General features: G+C 39.4%; 1 protein-coding gene across 1 annotated transcript in view; it reads left to right on the top strand.

Moving 5' to 3' along the window:
- FBN2 (fibrillin 2) overlaps positions 1-20,820 on the top strand; it is a 294,085-nt gene that overhangs the window by 257,216 nt on the left and 16,049 nt on the right. The window contains exons 49-59 of the mRNA XM_056124409.1: positions 513-638; positions 1,399-1,551; positions 2,265-2,330; positions 2,591-2,716; positions 3,463-3,582; positions 4,601-4,723; positions 5,142-5,273; positions 11,451-11,576; positions 13,639-13,845; positions 15,265-15,390; positions 17,377-17,499. Coding sequence (XP_055980384.1) covers positions 513-638; positions 1,399-1,551; positions 2,265-2,330; positions 2,591-2,716; positions 3,463-3,582; positions 4,601-4,723; positions 5,142-5,273; positions 11,451-11,576; positions 13,639-13,845; positions 15,265-15,390; positions 17,377-17,499 — 1,428 coding nt within the window. The remainder of the gene's footprint in view (positions 1-512; positions 639-1,398; positions 1,552-2,264; positions 2,331-2,590; positions 2,717-3,462; positions 3,583-4,600; positions 4,724-5,141; positions 5,274-11,450; positions 11,577-13,638; positions 13,846-15,264; positions 15,391-17,376; positions 17,500-20,820) is intronic.

Raw genomic sequence — 20,820 nt, 5'->3', positions numbered from 1 at the left:
TAAACCCAAAAGTTTTGTAACTGCTCTCATGGTGATTCAGTAAATAAATTTATTTAAAAAATAAAATTAAAAAAATAAATTGAGACTTGACTTAAAAAAAAACAGTTTTGAAGGGGCCAGAGTGATAGTATAGCAGGTTGTGTGTTTCCCTTGCATACAGCTGACCTGGGTTCAATCCCTGATACCCCATATTGTCCCCAAAGCACTACCAGGAGTGATCTCTGAGAAATTCTGGGTATGGCCCAAAAAATAAACATACAAAGATTCTGAAACTGCATATATAATCTCCCATTACATATTAAATATCCAGTTGTTAATGGACTGTTATAATATGGGCAAGTAAAGGTAAAGGTAAAGGTAAAGGCCCTCCCGTTGATCGTCGATTTGCTCGAGCGGGCCCAGTAACGTCTCCATTGGAGACTTTGTTGTTACTGTGTCCAGCCATGGGCAAGTAAATAATGTTCAAATATTTGCCAGCACTTTGACTAAATAGATTCTCTACTCTTCTGCAGATATTAATGAATGTGATGAAGATCCCAATATCTGTCTCTTCGGTTCCTGCACCAATACTCCCGGGGGCTTTCAGTGCATCTGCCCCCCTGGCTTTGTACTGTCTGATAATGGACGGAGATGCTTTGGTGAGCTTTGGGTGCATTTCTGTGTCAAAGTGCACTTCTGGAAACTTCAGAGCTAGTGTTTGTCCCTTTATAAAGCACATGTCTGTGGTGAAATCATTACCTGGAAGTTTAAAATGTAGGTCTGCAAGAGTATACGCACAGGACAGGGTGCTGAGAAATTTTTTGGAAATGGCCTAGATCGTCTTTGTTTGGGGAAATAGGAGCCATTTTAATATGGATGGAGTTGATTTTTAAAACTACCTAATCAGGGGGCTGAAGAGATAGTACAGCATGTAGGGCTCTTGCGTGTCACACGGCTGACCCAGGTCAATCCCTGGCACCCCAGGTGGTGCCCTGAATCCTTCCAGTGTAGCACAGAAACAAAATTAATAAAACTACCAAAGCATATGATAAGAATATTTTAAGCATTTAAAGTAATTTTATAAATTTCTCACATTGACGTGTCTATATATAAAGTTGGCAAATGAAATGACCAGTTGACAGTTTCAGACTGTCATTTTGGGGAGAGGAAAGGTGGGTGGGGATGTGGAAAATCTCCTGTCAATTCTGGGGGTGAACCCTGGGCCTCCAGCCTTCAAAGCATGTGACCCAGCCCTTTGGGCCAGCTCCCTAGCACTCTAAGCCTGTCTTTCAACTGTCACATAATCTACATTTTTTTGACCCAGGAGAAATATTTGATAAGAAACAGAGTTCTATACAAACGATCCCATCTTTTGAAATGACCAGTAAGCAGCTCTAAAATGTTTGCTCTCTCGCTTAGATACACGCCAGAGCTTCTGCTTCACAAACTTTGAAAATGGCAAGTGTTCTGTACCCAAAGCTTTCAACACCACAAAAGCAAAATGCTGCTGCAGTAAGATGCCAGGAGAGGGTTGGGGGGACCCCTGTGAGCTGTGCCCCAAAGATGATGAAGGTAAGTGTCATGACAGAAAATACCATTTTGTGCAGATTTGGGAGATACAGACAGTAGTTTGACCATGTAATTTATGAATATTTTTGAGGGTGGATTTATCCCCTTACGTAGTAGTTTTGATGGCTTAGTGAGTACCCTGTTCTAAGAAGCTCTTTTCACTTCTGTATTCAGCATGTGTCCATGTAGGTAGAATTATCCTATATGTTATTCCTCCCCACCCCAGCCCAGTGTTAGTATTACTAGCTTTCAGAGGAGTGAAGGTGAGAGGTATAGTACAGGAGATTCCAGAAGTTGATGAAAATTATATTCAAAATTGTTGGAGGAGCCCCAAGTGGATTTTGTATCACATGTAACAGCTCTCAGAATCTACTATACAGTGCTGAGAAGCTGAGTCAGAACAGCCATCCAGCCATTTACAGGGAGAGAAAAAGAGTCTCACAGATCTTGTTAGTGCTACAGAATTGTAGGTTGGTTCCCAGAAAGCTCAGAATTAGCATGGTCTTCAGGTCAGAAGGGGACTTCTGGGTATGATGGGTCATGGTTTTTTTCACTGCCCACCATTGAAGAGGTATTTTCTAGAAAGACCTAGAAAAGTCAGATGCCCTGATAAATATAATTGGAGTAGTAATTAAGGACTGTTGTTCTTAAGTTCTCTGTAGCTAAGACTCTTCGATCACAAGGAATTTGTAATGTTTCGTTGGGTTCTTTTGTAGTTGCATTCCAAGATTTGTGTCCGTATGGCCACGGGACTGTTCCTAGTCTTCATGATACACGTGAAGGTGAGGGTTAATATATTTTGTCTAATTTTTTTATCTATTATCTAAATCCATCATCATACATTTATTTTATAAATCATGCTACTTTGTATGACATATAGGAAATTTCTTTTAGTTTATATAATCAATATTACATCTATCATACAACAGCTGTGATATATGATATTCTGGATTTCTCAGAAAAAAATCATGTAACTTTCAGTCTGTGTTTTATTGATATATTTTTACCTGTGAGAAAATTTATGGGCTATTCTGCATTTCAGATGTCAATGAATGTCTAGAGAGCCCAGGCATTTGTTCAAATGGTCAGTGTATCAACACAGATGGGTCATTTCGCTGCGAATGTCCAATGGGCTATAACCTTGATTACACTGGAGTGCGCTGTGTAGGTGAGTATTGACTTCACATTACATGAGTTTAAAGTTTGTTCTGTTTCTCATTCTTAATTAAAGCTCTCCAGCACATTCATGGGTAGTAGGATTTACAGAACTAGGACCAGTAGTTTTTAAAGCTCTTTTGTCTTTGGTCCTTCACATTCCAGTAGACCTGAATTATGTGTAAATGGATTTGTCCCACCTTCGTATAACTTAAACCAGGTACACAGCCAAGTACAGAGATGTATAGGGAGCAAAACCACTAAGAAGATCTATTTTACTTAATGACTTTCCATGCCTGCTCTTTCAGCCAAAGACTATATACCTTAGTGTATTTGTGATTTTGGGGGCAAGAATAACACTAGAAGTCTAGGGGTCAGAATATTGTACAACTTGACACTTCAGGTTTTTCTGCACTGTATAAAGCCTGCTAGCTCTGCCAAGGCCAAGGCTCTGTGAATCTGAATCCTGCACAGTTGGTGGAAATATGTGAAAGCCACATGTGTACTCATGGGCCTGCTCCTTTAAACTACTATTTCTTTGGGGCCAAAGAGATAATACAAACCTTAGATGCTTACCTTGCACGCAGCTGACCTGAATTCAGTACCTAGCATCATATGGTCCCCACCACCAGCACTGTCAGGAGTGATCCCTGAGCACAGAGTCAGGAGTTAGCCCTGAGTGCCTCCTTTGTGATCCAAAAACCACAAATAATAATAATATATCTCCAAACTTGATAACTTTTTCTTATTGTTTGTCAGATACTGATGAGTGTTCAATTGGCAATCCATGCGGAAATGGTACATGCACCAATGTTATTGGGAGTTTTGAATGTAACTGCAATGAAGGCTTTGAGCCAGGACCTATGATGAACTGTGAAGGCAAGTGATACATTTCTTAAGTGTATTTCCTCTTGTTATAGAAAGGTTTTAATTTTTTTTTGGTGCCTCATTCTTGATTTGTGTTGTTCTAAATGTCTGCTTATAATCAGGTTCATTCAAAATATGTTTTTTTAAGTTTTCTTTTTAATTTAAGCTATGTATCACCATGAGATACACAATTACAAAGTAGTTCATGATTGGGTTTCAGTAATACATGTTCCAATACCTGTCCTTTCACCAGTGTACGTTTCTCATATTTCTCATCAGTAGTGTCTACAAGTTTCCCTCCCTCCACATCCCCCTACCCCTGCTGCCTGCCTCTATGGTAGACAGTTTTCTTCTCTCTTTCTCTTTTTCTCTCTCTCTCTCTTTCCCTTTCTCTTTCTCTTTTGGGCATTAATCACTCTGAACAAGAACTGAGTGCTGAAAATAGGTAACGGTTATCATATATATGATAACCTTTCAGTACCTGTATTGTAAATCTTTTTTATTTCCCTCAGTGACCATAATTACAATAGCAGATTTATGACAAAATTTATAAACAATATATAGTGTTTCTTCATCTCTGGCCATATCCTTTGGGGGTGGGGGGGCTGTTCCTTTTTACTCTTCAGAAGCACTAGTTGCACCTAGGCACCCTCCTGCTAATTCCTCCGTACAGAAACTCAGAAAAGAAATTTGTATTGGATTTAGCTGCTCTGTGGATAACCAGGATTGTAACCATACAGGGAAATTTTAGGGGAGAAAAATAAAATGAGCGACTTACTTCTTGTTGGTTATTTTCCAGGTTACAACTAACGACTAAAGACAACTTTAGGTCACTGTTTTTATACTTTTTCCCAAAACTTATTATATTCTAGAAGATAAAATTTTTCAGTGTCCCCATACTGTATCATCATAGTGGAGGGCTTTTCATCCTATTGCTTTCTGTCTGACTGCCAAGTAAATGTATTGGTGTTTATTCAGACAAATAACTAGAACTCCAGTCTGAGCACACGTCCGCCTGTTTCTTTATCAGATATCAATGAGTGTGCCCAGAATCCTCTGCTGTGCGCATTCCGCTGCATGAACACCTTTGGCTCCTATGAGTGCACGTGCCCCATTGGCTACGCTCTCCGCGAAGACCAGAAGATGTGCAAAGGTAAGACCACAGGAAAGGAAGATTTCATAGTTCTTAGCTGTTTTTTAGAACTTTATGGAAATGTGACTGGCAACATTTTTGCTGGTGTGTTTCTGTGCTGAGATAACTAGATGCTTTGTGATCCATCTAATTGAGTCAAAGATAAACTGGGTTGAGGTTGCTCAGCATTGTCACACTCTTGGTTTGGCGCTGATTCATGCAAAGACTGTTGTTCTTTCCTAAACTTCATGCCATTAGGAACAGGAACCTTTATAAATCTAGAATCTAGCCAACAGTTTGAAAGAACTTAGTGCCCCCTTTCTCTATCACCCAGTAAGCAGACAATTCAGTCCAAAGATTTGCCTTGGGAAAACTAACTTGTATCCTGCTCCTGAGCATTTCCTGTTTCTGTTTTTCTCTTACTAAAAATGTTTCATAGATCTGGATGAATGTGCTGAAGGGCTGCATGACTGCGAATCGAGAGGCATGATGTGCAAGAATCTGATTGGCACCTTCATGTGCCTCTGCCCTCCCGGCATGACCCGGAGGCCCGATGGAGAAGGCTGCGTAGGTAAGCCTGCCGGGGTGGACTCGCTTCCTTAATGGTTCCTGCTTCAGAACACAGTGGAGACTCCCCTTCCGCGCCATGTGAACTGCAGGTCACCTCTTTGTCCAGCTCTTTCAAGACTGTGCTCAAATATTTCTATCACAGGCTCCATGCCAGTATGATAAATTTTAGATAAAGTCATGCAGTAATGCCTGTCCAAATCCTCTATCGCAGTAACACTAGCTTTAGACCTCAGGAAGTCCCCGCGTCATCCATCAGTGGGTGTTTCAGTCATTTCTAAGTCTTGGTTTTTGGCTATTTTAAATAATACTACCAAGAATAGAAGGGTACAAGTATTGCTTTTCAGACTAATACTATGTTCTTCAGATGAGGATGTGATTGTTGTAACATGTGGTTTTCCTATTTTTTTAAGGAATCTTCATATCTTTTTTTTTTATAGAAGTTGTATCCATTTCCATTTCCCACCAGTAATGTGCCAGGGTTCCTTTTTCTCCAAGCCTTTACCAACATGTGCTTTTTTTTTTTTTATCTTTATGGGTCACACTTGGTGATGCACAGGGGTTACTCCTGGCTCTGAACTCAGGAATCACTCCTAGTGGTGCTCGGGGGACCATATGGGATCCTGGGAATCAAACCCGAATGGCTACATGCAAGGCTAATGCTGTTATTGCTCCAGCCCTCCCAACATGTACTCTTGCCAATCTCTTTAGGTGGTGTGTCAAGTGGGGAATTTGGGGCCCTACGAGGCAGTTCTTAGAACTTACTCCTGCTCTGTGTTCAGCAATCACACCTAGCAGTTCTTGGAGTACCTCTGAAGTGCTGGGAATCTAACCATAGACAGCTGAATTCAAGACAAGCACCATAACCCCTGTACTATCTCTTCAGCCCTCCTGTCTTTGGTGTAGACCACCCTCGGCTGTGAGGGAATTTACTAGTTGGGTTTTAAATTGCAGTTCTCTTATAATCTGTATTGTTGAATATTTTTTCATGTGCCCTGAATCACCTTTATGTCTTTTTCAGAAAAACATTTCTTTGCAGAAGCATTTATTCGAATGTGGGCCGGAGAGAGCGAGCTCGGAGGGCTGAGTGCTTCCTCTGTGCCACCCGGGCACTGCCAGGAGCTACCTTTGGGTGCTACTAAGTGCAACCCCAAAACCAAAACAGAAAAATCTGCCCATTTTTCAAGTTGGGCTATTTCTTGTTATGTTATTTATATTTTTGATACTAACTTCTCAAATGCTTGATATACAAATATATTTTTCTAATCCATGGAAAATAATTTTTCCCTTTTGTTTGGTATTAATATGGTTTTGTTGTGGAGACTTTTGGTTTTGGATTTGGGCCTCCAAAGCCACCCCTAGCAGTGCTCAGAGATCTCCAAGGCTTTGCCAGTGACATTCAGGAGATCATGTGGTATGGGAGATTGAATTAGGGTCAGTTGCATGCAGGGCAAGAACCCCGTACTATCTTTCTGGTCCATACAGCTTATCATTTTGATATGGTCCCATTTGTTTGATTTTCTTTTGTTTCCTTTCCTATTGACTTCAAATCCCCCAAATCATTCTGAGGTCACTAAGAGTATGAGTATCTTGTTTTGGGGTTTTTTTCTCTTTATTTTATGATTCCAAGTCTCAGTCTAAATCTCTAATCCATTTTGGATTAATTTTTTGTATTTTGCTAAATTACTATCTCCTGTCTATTTTTACTTTTTACACATGGTTTTAAGTTTTCCCAGCAGCATTAATTGAAGAGGTTTACTTCATCACTGCAAGGTCTTGGCTCTTTTATCATAAATTATATGCAGGTTTATTTCTGAGAAGTCAGTTCTACTCCATTAGTCTGGGTATCTGTTTTTGTTCTATTCTCATACTGCATAAAGTTAGTTTCTAAGTGCATGAAGCAACCTAACAGATTGATTAGATTTCTTTTATTTTATTCTGCTAGCCAATTCATTCATTCAACGAAGTTAAAAATTACATTACATCACACAGTTACGTAGTAGTACTTTAAAAAACACTGTTCTTCTAAGATTTGAAAACCTAGAATGTAAACCTAAACTCCTAACTCATCTCTAGAGAGAAGTGTATGTTCCCTGAAAACCTAAAAACAGAGCAAATGCTAATCAGTATGAAAGAATAGAAGTAGCATGAATAGAAGATAAAATTAACTTTTCTTATGCACATGAAATTTCATATGTATATGAAGTTGATAGTTTTCTTATATATATAAAATTCATTTTCATTTATTTTCTCTAAGTTTTTTTTGTATAAGCACACTGCTGACCCAGGTTCAATTCCTCCGCCCCTCTTGGAGAGCCCAGCAAGCTATTGAGAGTATCTTGCCACACGGCAAAGCCTGGCAAACTAACCGTGATGTACTCGATATGCCAAAAACAGTAACAATAATTCTCACAATTTGTTGTGAGACGTTACTGGTGCCCACTCGAGCAAATCGATGAACAACGGGAGGACAGTGCAGTGCCACAGTATATTTAAATTTCATCTGGATGAAATACTTAGAAATGCAGTTTACTTTTCATACATGAAAAGATTTATTATTATTTTTGTAGCTCTCTGAATTTTCTCTTACACTGCCACAACATTTAAGTTTATGTGTACTGTTCAGAGGATAAAAGAGGTATCATGATCAGATTATATATACACCTAAATGTCTGGTTCTGGCTCTCTCGTAACTGAGCTGAATCATTTGAAAAATCCCATGACCTCAGTTCAATCATCTATACAGGGAAAGACTACATGATTGGGATGTGCAGAGCAGGATATCCACTCTAGTTCTAATACTTCATAGTCCCACAAATCTACTATTTCAAAGAAAAGACTTAAACAGCATTATATATCTCTTAATTACAGAGTGCTACAGAAGTTCCAGAACTTTATGGGTCCTCAAAGCTTTCACTATATCATGCCTCATAGCTGAAAGTTCAGTAAAATCCTTTGTAAAATCTACAAAGATTTTACAAAGCTCTTCATAGCAAATGTTATGCTGCATTTTTTTCAGAGAGCCCAGCAAGCTATCAAGAGTATCTCGCCGGCAAGGCAAAACCTGGCAAGCTACCCATGACATATTCAATATGCCAAAAACAGTAACAAAAAGTCTCACAATGTGTTGTGAGACATTATTGGTACTTGCTCAAGAAAATCGATGAACAACGGGAGGACAGTGCAGCGCAGTGCAGTGCAATTTTTTTTTTCAGTTTATTTTTAAGATGGTGGACATGTTTTTACCACTAGAAATTCCATCACAAATGGCCAAAATATACCTATCAATCACTTTAAAATGTTGGAAGGGACTGGAGCGATAGCGCAGTGGGTAGGGTGTTTGCCTTGCATGCAGCCAACCCGGGTTTGATTCCCAGCATCCCATATGGTCCTCCGAGCACCGCCAGGAGTAATTCCTGAGTGCATGAGCCAGGAGTAACCACTGTGCATTGTCGGGTGTGACCCAAAAAGCAAAAAATAAAATAAAATAAAATGTTGGAAAAGAAGATAAAGTCATTTTGAAATTTTTTGATAAGACTCTGTCAGTGAAATTAAAATCCAACAAAGTTACCACCCCAAAATTTTAAATGAAATAAAACTAGAAACTTTACAGGCTAAATAATCAAAGTTATGCAGAAAAATTTAAGCTTCTATGAAGGAAACTAAATGTAATCAGAGGTGGGAATTCAACTACAATATAATATGATCCATCATTTTTGTTTGTTTGTTTGTTTATTTGTTTCTTGGGCAACACTTTGCAATTCTCAGGCCTTACTCCTGGCACTGTGCTCAGGAATTACTCCTGGATGTGCTCAGGGGATTGTACACGGTGCCGGGGATCAAACCTGGGTTGACCACAAGCAAGGCAAGTGCCTTATCCACTGTACTATGTCTCAGGTAACCCACCATTTTTAATATAAAATATCGCTGTCACTGTCCCTGTCCTCCCGTTGTTCATTGATTTGCTCTAGTGGGCCCAGTAAATCTCCATTGTGACACTTGTTACTGTGTTTGGCATATCGAATACATCATGGGTAGTTTTCCAGGCTTTGCCGTGCAGGCGAGCTTGCCGTGCTCTCCAAGACAGATGGAGGAATCGAACCTGGGTCAGCTGGGTCAGCCGCATGCAAGGCAAATGCCCTACCCACTGTGCTATTGCTCCAGCCCAATATAAAATATGAAATATAAAAATATAGTAAAAGTATGAAATGTTAAATTTAACAAAATTTATTTTGACATGCTTTTGAGGATATATTAAAATTTAACATTGTACTTGAGAATTTTATATATATAACACATTTCTTTATTCTCTCTTCATTCATTGGGTATTTGGCTTGTTTTCATATCTTGGATGTTGTAAGAGCACTGTAATAAACATCAGCGTGCCTACGTCTTTTCAAATCAGTGTTTTTGATACATAGGAGTGGAGTTTCAGCATCATATTTCAGCATCAACAGAGTTACTTTTTTCTCTATATTCTTGCCAATGCTTGTTGCTGGCCTTTGTAGAGATCATTCTCACCTGAGTGAAGTGATATTTCATAGTCATTTTGATTTGTGTTTTCTTGCTAATAAGTGGTAATAAGCATTTTTCTGTGTGTCTGATGGCAATATATCTGTCTTGGGAAGCATTTATTTAGTTCCCTTTCCACATTTTTTAAAAAAATGTTTGGTTTGTTGCTGTTGTTGTTGTTGAGTTCTGTATCTTAGCCTTTTCTCAGAAACAGTGAAATAGTGTGATACACTGTCAGACTAAAAACTTACTAATATACATATTTTTATTGCATTTCTTCTATATGGAACATTGAACTAAAAAAACCTTTTGTTTAAATTCTATTTAAAAGCCTATCTAAAAGAATTGAGTAGCAGAGCACTGTCCTGAAATGAAATAAAACTATGCAGTAGCTGAAGGAGTAGTTAACATATTGCTGAGTGAATTTTTTGTTTCCTTTTACTGGAAATTACTACAAAATGTATGGTTAGGTGATGATTAGTGAAAGGAGATGGTGAAGTCTTGGAAAGCAATTCAGACTACAATGGTTGGCCTTTGAGTAAAACCAGACATGCTTAATGCTGTCGAAGGACCAAAAGGTTGGAAATGAGGGTGCAGGATTGATGTACATGGTGATGAAGGAATTCTTGTCTTAATGTCCGTAGTGGCTTTAGGAAATGGGAGTTTGGTCGCAACAGGAAGTATATAGTAGGAGTATTGAGGGAACATTTAGTACTCATTTGAGGGGGGGAAGCCTCAAAAAATTTTACAAACATAAAATCATTGTGATGGGACAGGATATGGGGTCTATTAATAAACCAGTCTTTCTCTGATAGATTTATTGATCACCATTCAGAAGAACAGTAATGCCTGAAATCATTCACCCATTATTTGCTCTCACCACACTGCTCCTGTGATTTTGCTCAAAGACAGTCTAAGAGCTTATCTTTTTTTTTCCCCCTGAGGTCACATGGGGGAGTCGGGGGCATGGAGGAGCCAGCTAGTGAGGGGGTGTGATACTGGAGAGCAAACTCAAGGCCTCACAAAGGCTAAATAAGTCTACCGCTTGAGCCACATCCCTTGTCCCTAGGAACTTGCTCTTTATCTCTAGCCTATGAGGGCTTTGTTCTACTCACTAGCCATCCTTAACATCTAGTACTCTCTTCCCCAACTAGAGATGGAGGGGTAGTAGGAGGGAGGGAAAAAAAGGGAGGGGGGAAGTATAGAAGGCTTTATTAAAAATACACCTGGGGGAAGGGAAATGTGTTTGATAATTGCATGACCGAGACTTAAACCTGAAAGCTTTGTAACTTTTCCCACAGTGATTCAATAAAAAAAAAAAATACACCTGGGGGCTGGGGATAGGACAGCAGATACGGTACTTGCTTTGCACAGAACCAACCCAAGTTTGACCCCCAGCACCACATATGGCCCCCTGAGCCCTGCCAGGACTGATTTCTGAGCACAGAGCTGGGAGTAAGCCCTGAACACCACTGGGGATAGCCAAAATATTTTAAAAGAAGAAGAAGGTTGGGGCAAAGTTCAGAATAAATCAGTATTCGCATGTGACTATTTTGTAATCCCATCACATTGAAATTTTGGCGAAAACAGTTTAAAGTAAAATAGAATATTAAAAATAATTTCTAAATGTGGTTTACAATCTGCTTATTTTTCATTTGTTTTTCTAAAGATGAAAATGAATGCAGAACGAAGCCAGGAATCTGTGAGAATGGGCGTTGTGTTAACACTGTTGGGAGCTATAGGTGTGAGTGTAATGAAGGATTTCAGTCCAGTTCCTCAGGCACTGAATGTCTTGGTAAGTTGATATGCAGGTATGCTTTACTGGGTGAATAAAACATCTGTTTCATGAAATCATCACAGAAGAGCGCTGCATAAATATCCTTGTCTGCTAAGCTAACTTTCCAATTCTGAGTAATCCACATGCCTCTTCCTGAAGGTACGACATCTATTAAAATGATGTATTTTGTACATGTGTGTTGTGTGCACATCTATATGTAATGAAATAGCCATCTTAAATACTCCCTCAAAAATTAAGATTAATTAAGCTCTACGGAAAATGTGACCTTAGTAAAACTTACATCAGGAGATGATTTAATTCCAAAAGAAAATATTTGCCATGTGAGGTAAGCTCGGCTATATTAATGATATTAAATTCCACATTTCAAAAATGTAATGAAGGTTAGTTTTCTTATTTTATGGTAAAGAAAAATATTCTTAAAATATTTTCTTTTTGAAAATATATATCAGATGTTGTGCTGTATATTAATGTTAAAATGCAGACATTGTAAATAATTTTAGTTCGTTGTGAGCAGGTATGAAAGTGTGGAGTAGTATTTTAAAGCAAACAGTTGGGGAGCTGGAGAGGAAACACAAAGAGTGGGGCATTTGCCTTGCATGCGGCCGACCCGGGTTCGATTCTCAGCATCCCATATGGTCCCCTGAGCACCGCCAGGAGTAACTCCTGAGTGCAGAGCCAGGAGTAACCCCTGTGCATCGCCAGGTGTGACCCAAAAAGCAAAAAAATAAATAAATAAATAAAAATAAAGCAAACAGTTGGGTGTAAAAACAGTTAAAAATATTTCAGAATTTTTTAAGAATGATATCCTAGCAATTGTTCATCTAGACAAAATATTTTATTTTCTGTTGTCTTCAACTTAGGCCATTACTAGTAAAGTAAAAATAAAGGCCCTCCCGTTGATCATCGATTTGCTCGAGCAGGCCCAGTAATGTCTCCATTGGAGACTTTGTTGTTACTGTGTTTGGCATATCAAATATGTCACGAGGAGCTTGCCAGGCTCTGCCGTGCGAGCGAGATACTCTCGGTAGTTTGCCGGGCTCTCCGAGAGGGGCGGAGGAATCGAACTCAGGTCAGCCATGTTGGCTGCGTTCAAGGCAAATGGCCATTACTAACCATCATTTTTTAAAACCAAAGACCTACATAGAACAATATTTTTCATATTGTTTTATTATGACTAATAAAACCATATAAATATTTTTACCTCAACATCCGTGACTTCGTGACCTCAACATCAGAGAAAGTCTTTTGTATTAAAAATATTTACTTAATAGGTATGTTTAAACAATTTTAGATATGGAAAACACTAGCAGTTAAATAGAATATGTATCAGAATTATATAATGTGGCTTTTAAAACACAAATCCTGGATCTGTAGTGATAGTATAATAGGTAGAACATTTGTCTTGTACACAGCCAATCCAAGTTTGATCCCCAGCATCCTCTATGGTCCTCCAAGCACAAAAAGGAGTAATTCCTAAGTTCAGAACCAGGATAAACCCCTGAGTATTGCCAGGTGTAGCCCAAAAACAAAAATAAAAAACAAATCGTGATACTTATTTGCCCATTTTGAGGGAAATAATTTGATTTTCATTTGATTTGCATTCTATAGGAATGTACATTTGTGGAGGAATGGGTGTTGGTTGGAACACTGTATGAAACCTAATCATGAACAACTTTGTAAGGGTCTATCTCACAGTGATTCAATAAAAAAAAGTTTTTATTAATATAAAATAATTTTTAAAAAATGGTAGTTCATTATCAGTTGCTAAGGACTTGATGAAAACATAGGTATTTCTGAAAATAATATCACTTTTCTGCTAAATTTAATAAACTGTCTATAGTAAAAAAAAAAATCACTATGAAGCTAATCTCTAAAAAAAACATTTAATCCTCAATCTCTCTTGGGTATTGTGACTCTTCACATAAAATAATCCTTACCTTAAAAAAAAATGTTGATTGAACAGTACTGTTGAAGAATGCATCGATTATCCTGTGTAATGAACGGTAAGCCAGGATAATGCTGCATTGTCTCTTTGTCTCGGTGCTTATTGCCATTTCAGACAATCGGCAAGGACTCTGCTTTGCTGAGGTGTTGCAGACCATGTGTCAGATGGCATCCAGCAGCCGCAATCTTGTCACAAAGTCAGAGTGCTGCTGTGATGGGGGCCGAGGCTGGGGACACCAGTGTGAGCTTTGCCCACTTCCTGGAACTGCCCAATACAAGAAGATCTGCCCTCATGGCCCTGGATATACCACCGATGGAAGGGGTATGGTTTGGGGGTATTTGTGCATGTTTTCAATGCGGTGAGCTTCATTCATCCAGATTAGTTGAAGGAAAAGTCAACATTTTAATAGAGTAATAATGATCATGATACCAGTTTAAATATTTTTATATATGTATATATACTTTGGTTAATATATGATAATAATATATATAATTGTTAATGTTCTAGAGACTAAAAGAATATTCATGTAGGTTTTAATAGGTAAATTTTTTTTATTATTCTCATTTTAACTGCTGAAGCACAAAGCTCAGGTAACAATTTTCCCAAAATCACAGCCTTTTTTAAAAAATAGGGACCAAACTTGGTGGTGCTCAGGACTTGGGGCTACTCCTGACAGTTCTGGGGTGGAGGTTCTGGGGGTCATGAAGTGCTGGATCTAACTGACCTAGGTTTCTGCTCTACTGTTTGAGTTACATGCCCACCCAAAGTCACATTCTTTTAAGAGCATGGACTCAATAATAGAGAAAATGTCTGAAGCCTCAAAATCCATGTGTGTACCCCCAGATTCTACTTGCTTTATTTAAGTAAACATAACTAATTTATCTGAGTATGTGGAGGAACTCATTCTGTATTAAATGCCTTTGCATATCAACAAATTTGATAATTGATGATTTCCACTCTTTGTACAATCTGTACACTAATGTCCTAAAAAATGCCATTTTCCCCTCATCAGTTCCCCCATTATATACGTTTTCTATCTTGTGCATGATTATTTTATTCTAGAATCCTTTATTCAGAGTTAGATACAAGTGTAAATTGAATGTCAATCTATAAGAAATCTCCACAGAATTCCAAATTAGTTGAGCTTCCAAAGGTAGCCTTCTAATTCAGATGAAACTGCCTCATAGAGTTTGTAGAATTATTGTGGTCAGCAAAGACTGAGTTCAGGAGTTTTCTGTACCACCATCTTGAACAGACTCTTCAAGGTAGCTTTTATTCAACCCCAAAATAACTTGTAGTTTGATTGCAAAAGGAGTTGACTTAAAAGAGCTTTTAGCATGACTTGCCTTTGTTTATCTCTTCCCATCACTTCAAATTTTTGGAGGCAAGAGGAGCTCCCAAGTGGTGTTCAGAGTATCCAGGGACCATTCCAAGGGATTGTTGGTCAGTGGCACCAGTGGTTCAGTGCTAGCACACAAGGATGCTATAACACCACATACAAGTCATGCTCCTTAACCCGTTTCATCTCCCTAGCTCACAAATCATTTTTCTTTCCATGTTTCCATTCACCTGAATGATGAAAAGATGCTCTTAATACAATGAGTAGGGATGTTGACTTTACCTAATAATCTCATTAATCTCATTGTCAATTTCTTAAATTTCTGACCGAATTTTATCTTCAAATCTATGTTATTAACTTCTATCTATTTTTGTTTGGGTGGGGTTTTGTTTTGGTCACAGATATTGACGAATGTAAGGTTATACCAAACCTCTGCACCAATGGTCAGTGCATCAACACAGTGGGCTCATTCCGATGCTTCTGCAAGGTTGGCTACACCACGGACATCAGCGGAACCTCGTGTGTAGGTAAGGGGCAGCACTTCAGTTGTTTTTTGTTTTTGTTTTTTTTTGCGGGGGGGGTGTTTGGAGGGAGTATTCTCAACTACTATTTCCTCCAGCTTACTTACTCTCTTTTGACTATCTTTATTATGAATCTGCAAAACATGCTATTAAAATCATTCCATTCCTCTCAGTACCGTAGTTATTGCTGGAGCGATAGCACAGCGGTAGGGCGTTTGCTTTGCACGCAGCCAACATGGCCAACCCGAGTTCGATTCCTCCGCCCCTCTCGGAGAGCCCAGCCAGCTACCGAGAGTATCTCGCCCGCACGGCAGAGCCTGGCAAGCTCCCCGTGACGTATTCGATATGCCAAACACAGTAACAACAAAGTCTCCAATGGAGACGTTACTGGGCCCACTCGATGAACAAACGGAAGGGCCTTTACCTTTACCTTTACTGTAGTTATTAGTTCGTGGTAGTCACAAGGCCTTGTCTGGTAAAATGAGGCAAGTTTTGTTCAGTTACAAAAAATAGAAAAGCTACCAAAATATGCTTTCAATATTTTATAATTTAATTAAAATATAAATGCATATTTTTCAGTCTTTTGTTTGGGAAAAACTCAGGGGCTACTCCCAATTCAGTGTTCAAGGTTTGCTCCTATCAATGACAAAGACACTATCAGATTTCAAATGTGGGCTCCTGTGTATAGTTTAGATTTCTACCCACTGGACTGTCTCATTGTTCTTTTAAAGAAAGAAAGGGACTTTTAATTGTGAATGAATTTGTATATTAAAAGAGAATGAATGCTTTTTGTTTGTTCTTCATTGATGGGTTTTTGTTTTGTTTTTATAAGATACATTAGTTAAGCATTGTATGAAATTTCTCATTTCTCGCAGCATGGAAATTGTCTACATTTACCATTTATTCTCTTTTAATGCGTCAGTGTCTCACCAGTTCCATTCTGACAGTTGTAGGGAGAAGGAAATTTGCCTTATATTGCGTCTTCCTGAAGCATCCAGCTTAGTTTTGCTTAGAAGGGGGAAAAAAAAGAATCTTTCCTTTTTGTTCTTTCATCAACTTACTATTTGAGTAACAAAGATAAAAAGGTTTAAGTGAAACCAAACTAATTCTTTGTCAGCATTTAGTTTGGTTGGGCATAAGGTTAATAGAGAATAGCCTTCTCGTCAAGACTATGGTTGTGTGCACATCTATCCACGTTTTCTGGAGCAAATGGAGACAGCTTCTAGTAAGAGTCCTAGCAGAGAGTAGGTGATCTGTCAAAATCAGGCAATTGGGTTAAAAAGGTGTGGTCCGAGTGAGCTGTACCAGTGTTGGCTGTGCAGAATAAAAGAAGGGCCAGGCCAGGGGCACCTGGAAGGAGGAGGCTATGGCCAGAGAACAGAGAGGAGCTTTCCCTTCTATGCCAATGTCTCGGTCAGCCTAAGCTCAGCCTACAGGCAGAGGGTTGAGAAAATACGGACCAGCCAGAAGACAGACATCAAAAAAGCCCCGTGATGGCATCCAGGTGAGACCCAAGAGCAGAGGAGAGTACTGACAGCATCTGAGGGGCCACAGGAGTTCCCCTAGACATTTGGGCCCCTAGTGCCACATCAGCTCGGCATGTGGAAGAGCTGCTGCTGCCATCATCCACGTCCCAGAAGAAACTCCGACTTTCACGTTTACGGCCTTCAAATTGTAAACCTACATTGGACTTAGGAATTTTTAGTGGGTTTTTCATGAACGCAGTAGGCTGTCTAAATCATCTAATATTTTATCCAAATTCTATAGCGTGGTCCACAGGGTACAATAGTATGTCACCCGCCTGAAAATTGCTCTATGGCTCTTTTTTAATCTGGGTTCTTTCCATTTTAATTAAGGAGGAAAATTACCTCCCCATGCAAAAAATATATATATATATACATATATATTAAAAATACCTGAAAATATGGAGAAAGGAAAGAATCAGATTATTTTTTTAACCCAGACTTTATTTCCCATGTCACATTGATATAGATCTTGATGAATGTTCCCAGTCCCCGAAACCCTGCAACTTTATCTGCAAGAACACGGAAGGGAGCTATCAGTGCTCCTGCCCTCGTGGGTACGTCCTGCAAGAGGATGGGAAAACATGCAAAGGTGAGTGAGCAGCCTGCCTCTGGGACCCTGCTTTCTCTCTCCTTTCAGAGCTGAATATGAACTAATCAGGGTGCATCTGTGCAGCCTTTAGTGCCCATGTGAAACTGCTCACAGGGGAATCCCGGGAGGCAGACAGAATTCATGCCCAAGCCACGGTTGTTTGCTTCTTACAGCAGAACCAAACACATTTAAAAATAAAATCAAAGCATTTTAGTGTAGGAAAGCAGTTGAAACAAAATAACTAATAAGATGTTTATTGTTGTTGTGTTATCTAAAACTTGTTTCTCAAAAACTGTATTTTTTAAATTTCTCATAGATGACTGGATGTGAACTGGTCCATGTAGGTTTTTTGTTTGGTTGTAGTAGAAATAATTGTCAAAGTAAATTAAATAGTTAAAGTAACTCCAGAACGATAACCACACACTCAATTTTGTTTTGTTTTGTTTTTTGATTTTGGACCATACCTGGCAGTGCTCAAGGCTTATTCTTGACCCTGTACTCAGTGATCACTCCTGGCATGACTCAGGGACCATACAGACTGCCACTGTTCAAACCTGGATCAAGTGTACACAAAGCAAATACCTTACCCATTGTACTATCTCTTCAGCCCCCATATACCAAATTTTATAGTAAACTTAATCCATCAGAAGCTAATGATCTGAGGAAATTTCTGCTTATTTTGAAGTGCATTCTTTTCAAGAAACTAGGATTTTATTTTCAAGAAATATCAAAAATACAATAAAATCAATAAGCTCTTGAGCTTACTCGCAGACGTGGCTTGGTTCATGCCTCAGGCAACCTCAAGTGAACGTCCAAGCTCGCAAAGCAGTGCAGAAAAGCGATCAAGGAAGACCTCAAAAAGAGAAGAGCAGCAGTGCTGGTAGATGTGGCAGAAGCCGGAAAAAGCATTCGTAATGCCCGCCTGTCCTTCACCAACTACAAGACCAAGATGACTGCCCTCCGACGTCCTGATGGATCTATCACATCTTCCAGAATGGCAATGGAGAAGATTATTCATGGCTTCTACTCAGATCTCTTTGATAGCTACGTCTACCTGCCCACGTACTAGATTCCACAGGATGAATATGTCGTTCCCAATATTCTCCCTTCTGAAATCCGACACGCCCTCTCATCTGTAAAGAAGAGTACCTGGCCCAGACAAGGTCAGACCTGAATACCTGAAGAACCTACCATCAGTACTCATCAATACACTGACTTGGCTCTTCACACGCTACCTGTCTAAATGCAGAGTTCCGTCCCAATGAAAAACCAGCAGGACTGTACTACTGTACAAGAAGGGAGACATCCACGACATTGGCAACTATCGCCTGATCTGCCTTTTTTCTGTCATCTATATAGATGAAGGACAACCATGCGAACAAGCCGGGTTCTGAAAAAGATTCAGCACCATCAACTATATCCACATGATAACCAAGCTCATTGAAGTTTCTCAGGAGTTCAAGACGCCGCTCTGTCTAACGTTCATTGATTTAAAGAAGGCCTTTGATTCTGTTGAGACAGAAGCAGTCATCGAAGCCCTAGTCAATCAAGGAGTTCAAACTCAGTACATCAGGATCCTCCGTGAGCTGTATTATGGATTTACTACCAGGATCTCACCATTCTACAAAGAAGTGATCATCGATGTCAAGAGAGGGATTTGGCAAGGTGATACTATTTCACCGAAACTCTTCAGTGCCACCCTCGAGAACGTCATGCTACGACTGGAATGGGAAGGAATGGGAGTGAAGATAGACGGTCGGCAACTACACCACCTTCACTTTGCTGATGACATTGTTCTAATAACACCAGACATCAGCCAAATGGCACAAATGCTGACAACTTCCTACTGTGAGTGTGGAAAGGACAGATTACAGCTGAATCTCACAAAGACAATGTTCATGAGAAACAGTCTTCTTCCTGACGTTCCATTTGCTCTCAACAGAACGACCATCTCCGAATGCAACAGTTATGTGTACCTAGGTTGAGAAGTCAACATGACGAATGACTTGGCACCTGAGCTGCGTAGGAGGAAGAGAGCAGCTTGGAACACCTTCAAGAGCGTCGAAGAAATAGCTAAGAGGAAGAAGAACCTCCAGCTCCGGGCACATCTCTTCCATTCCTCTGTTCTTTCTGCATTAACATACACCTCAGAGACCTGGGCCCTACGAAAATAGGATGAGAATGCTATTTGGGTCTCTCAAAGAGGAATCGAAAGAGCTATGCTTGAAGTATCATGGTTCACTCAAATGAGAGAAAGAATTCTGAGTTTCGACCTCTGTCAACGCTCAAGAATCAGGAACGCTGTCTCATTTTCCAAGGCATCGAAAATCAAATGGGCTGGACACATGATGAGATTTGGAGACGACAGCTGGACTAGAGCCATTGCTGACTGGATTCCACGGGACGTCAAAAGATCACGTGGCCGCCCACCTATGAGATGCTCAGACTTCTTCGTCAAGACCCTGAACAGTCGGTTTGAGGCTCTTCGTGTTCCTAGAACGAGCAGATGCCATTGCGCTACACTAGCACACGACAGGGACGAATGGAGATGTTACTGATGCCCATTTAAGCAAATCAAGGAATAACAGGATATCAAGTGATCAAGTGATCAAAAATAAACATTATAATAACAAGAATTTCTATTCTCGTAGACTTGTTTGGTAAATTCATTATGGATGTATTTAATTCTGCACATTGTTTTTAAACATAAGTTTGCATACATTGCAGATAACACAGCAGGTAAGGCATTTGCCTTGCACGCGGCTGACCCGGCTTCAATTTCTCCATCCCTTTCGGAGAGCCTGGCAAGCTACCGAAAGTATCCCGCCTGCACGGCAGAGCCTGGCAAGCTCCACGTGGTTTATTCGATTCGATATGCCAAAAATAGTAACAACAAGTCTCACAATGGAGACATTACCGATACCCACTTGAGCAAATTGATGAACAACAGGAGGGCAGTGCTAAAGGACAGTGCTACTACTTATATTGGCTTATAAATGTATTTAAATCTATTTTATCTTATTAAGTCCAAATGCAAAAAAATAAAATCCTAAGATTTTTATTACTGGAATCAAGATATTAGTAGAATATAAGACAGAAATCATGGATTTTTACTTCCCCTGATATTTCCACTTTTCATCTGGATACTAAGAATTTGATTCTAAGAGTCTAGTTCAATTCAGTCTGTTTCCATGTTATTAATATTTACTTAAACCCTCTTTTATTAAGAATAAATAATCATCCATAATAAATTCCATTTAATACAAGAACTAAAACCTTTGACTATTAGCTTTAATTACAGTTCATCAGAACACTGATTCT

The sequence above is a fragment of the Sorex fumeus genome, unplaced genomic scaffold, assembly GCF_029834395.1.
Source record: "Sorex fumeus unplaced genomic scaffold, SorFum_2.1 ptg000051l, whole genome shotgun sequence".
Classification (NCBI taxonomy): Eukaryota; Metazoa; Chordata; class Mammalia; order Eulipotyphla; family Soricidae; genus Sorex; species Sorex fumeus.
This window is presented reverse-complemented; position numbering and strand designations above follow the sequence as displayed.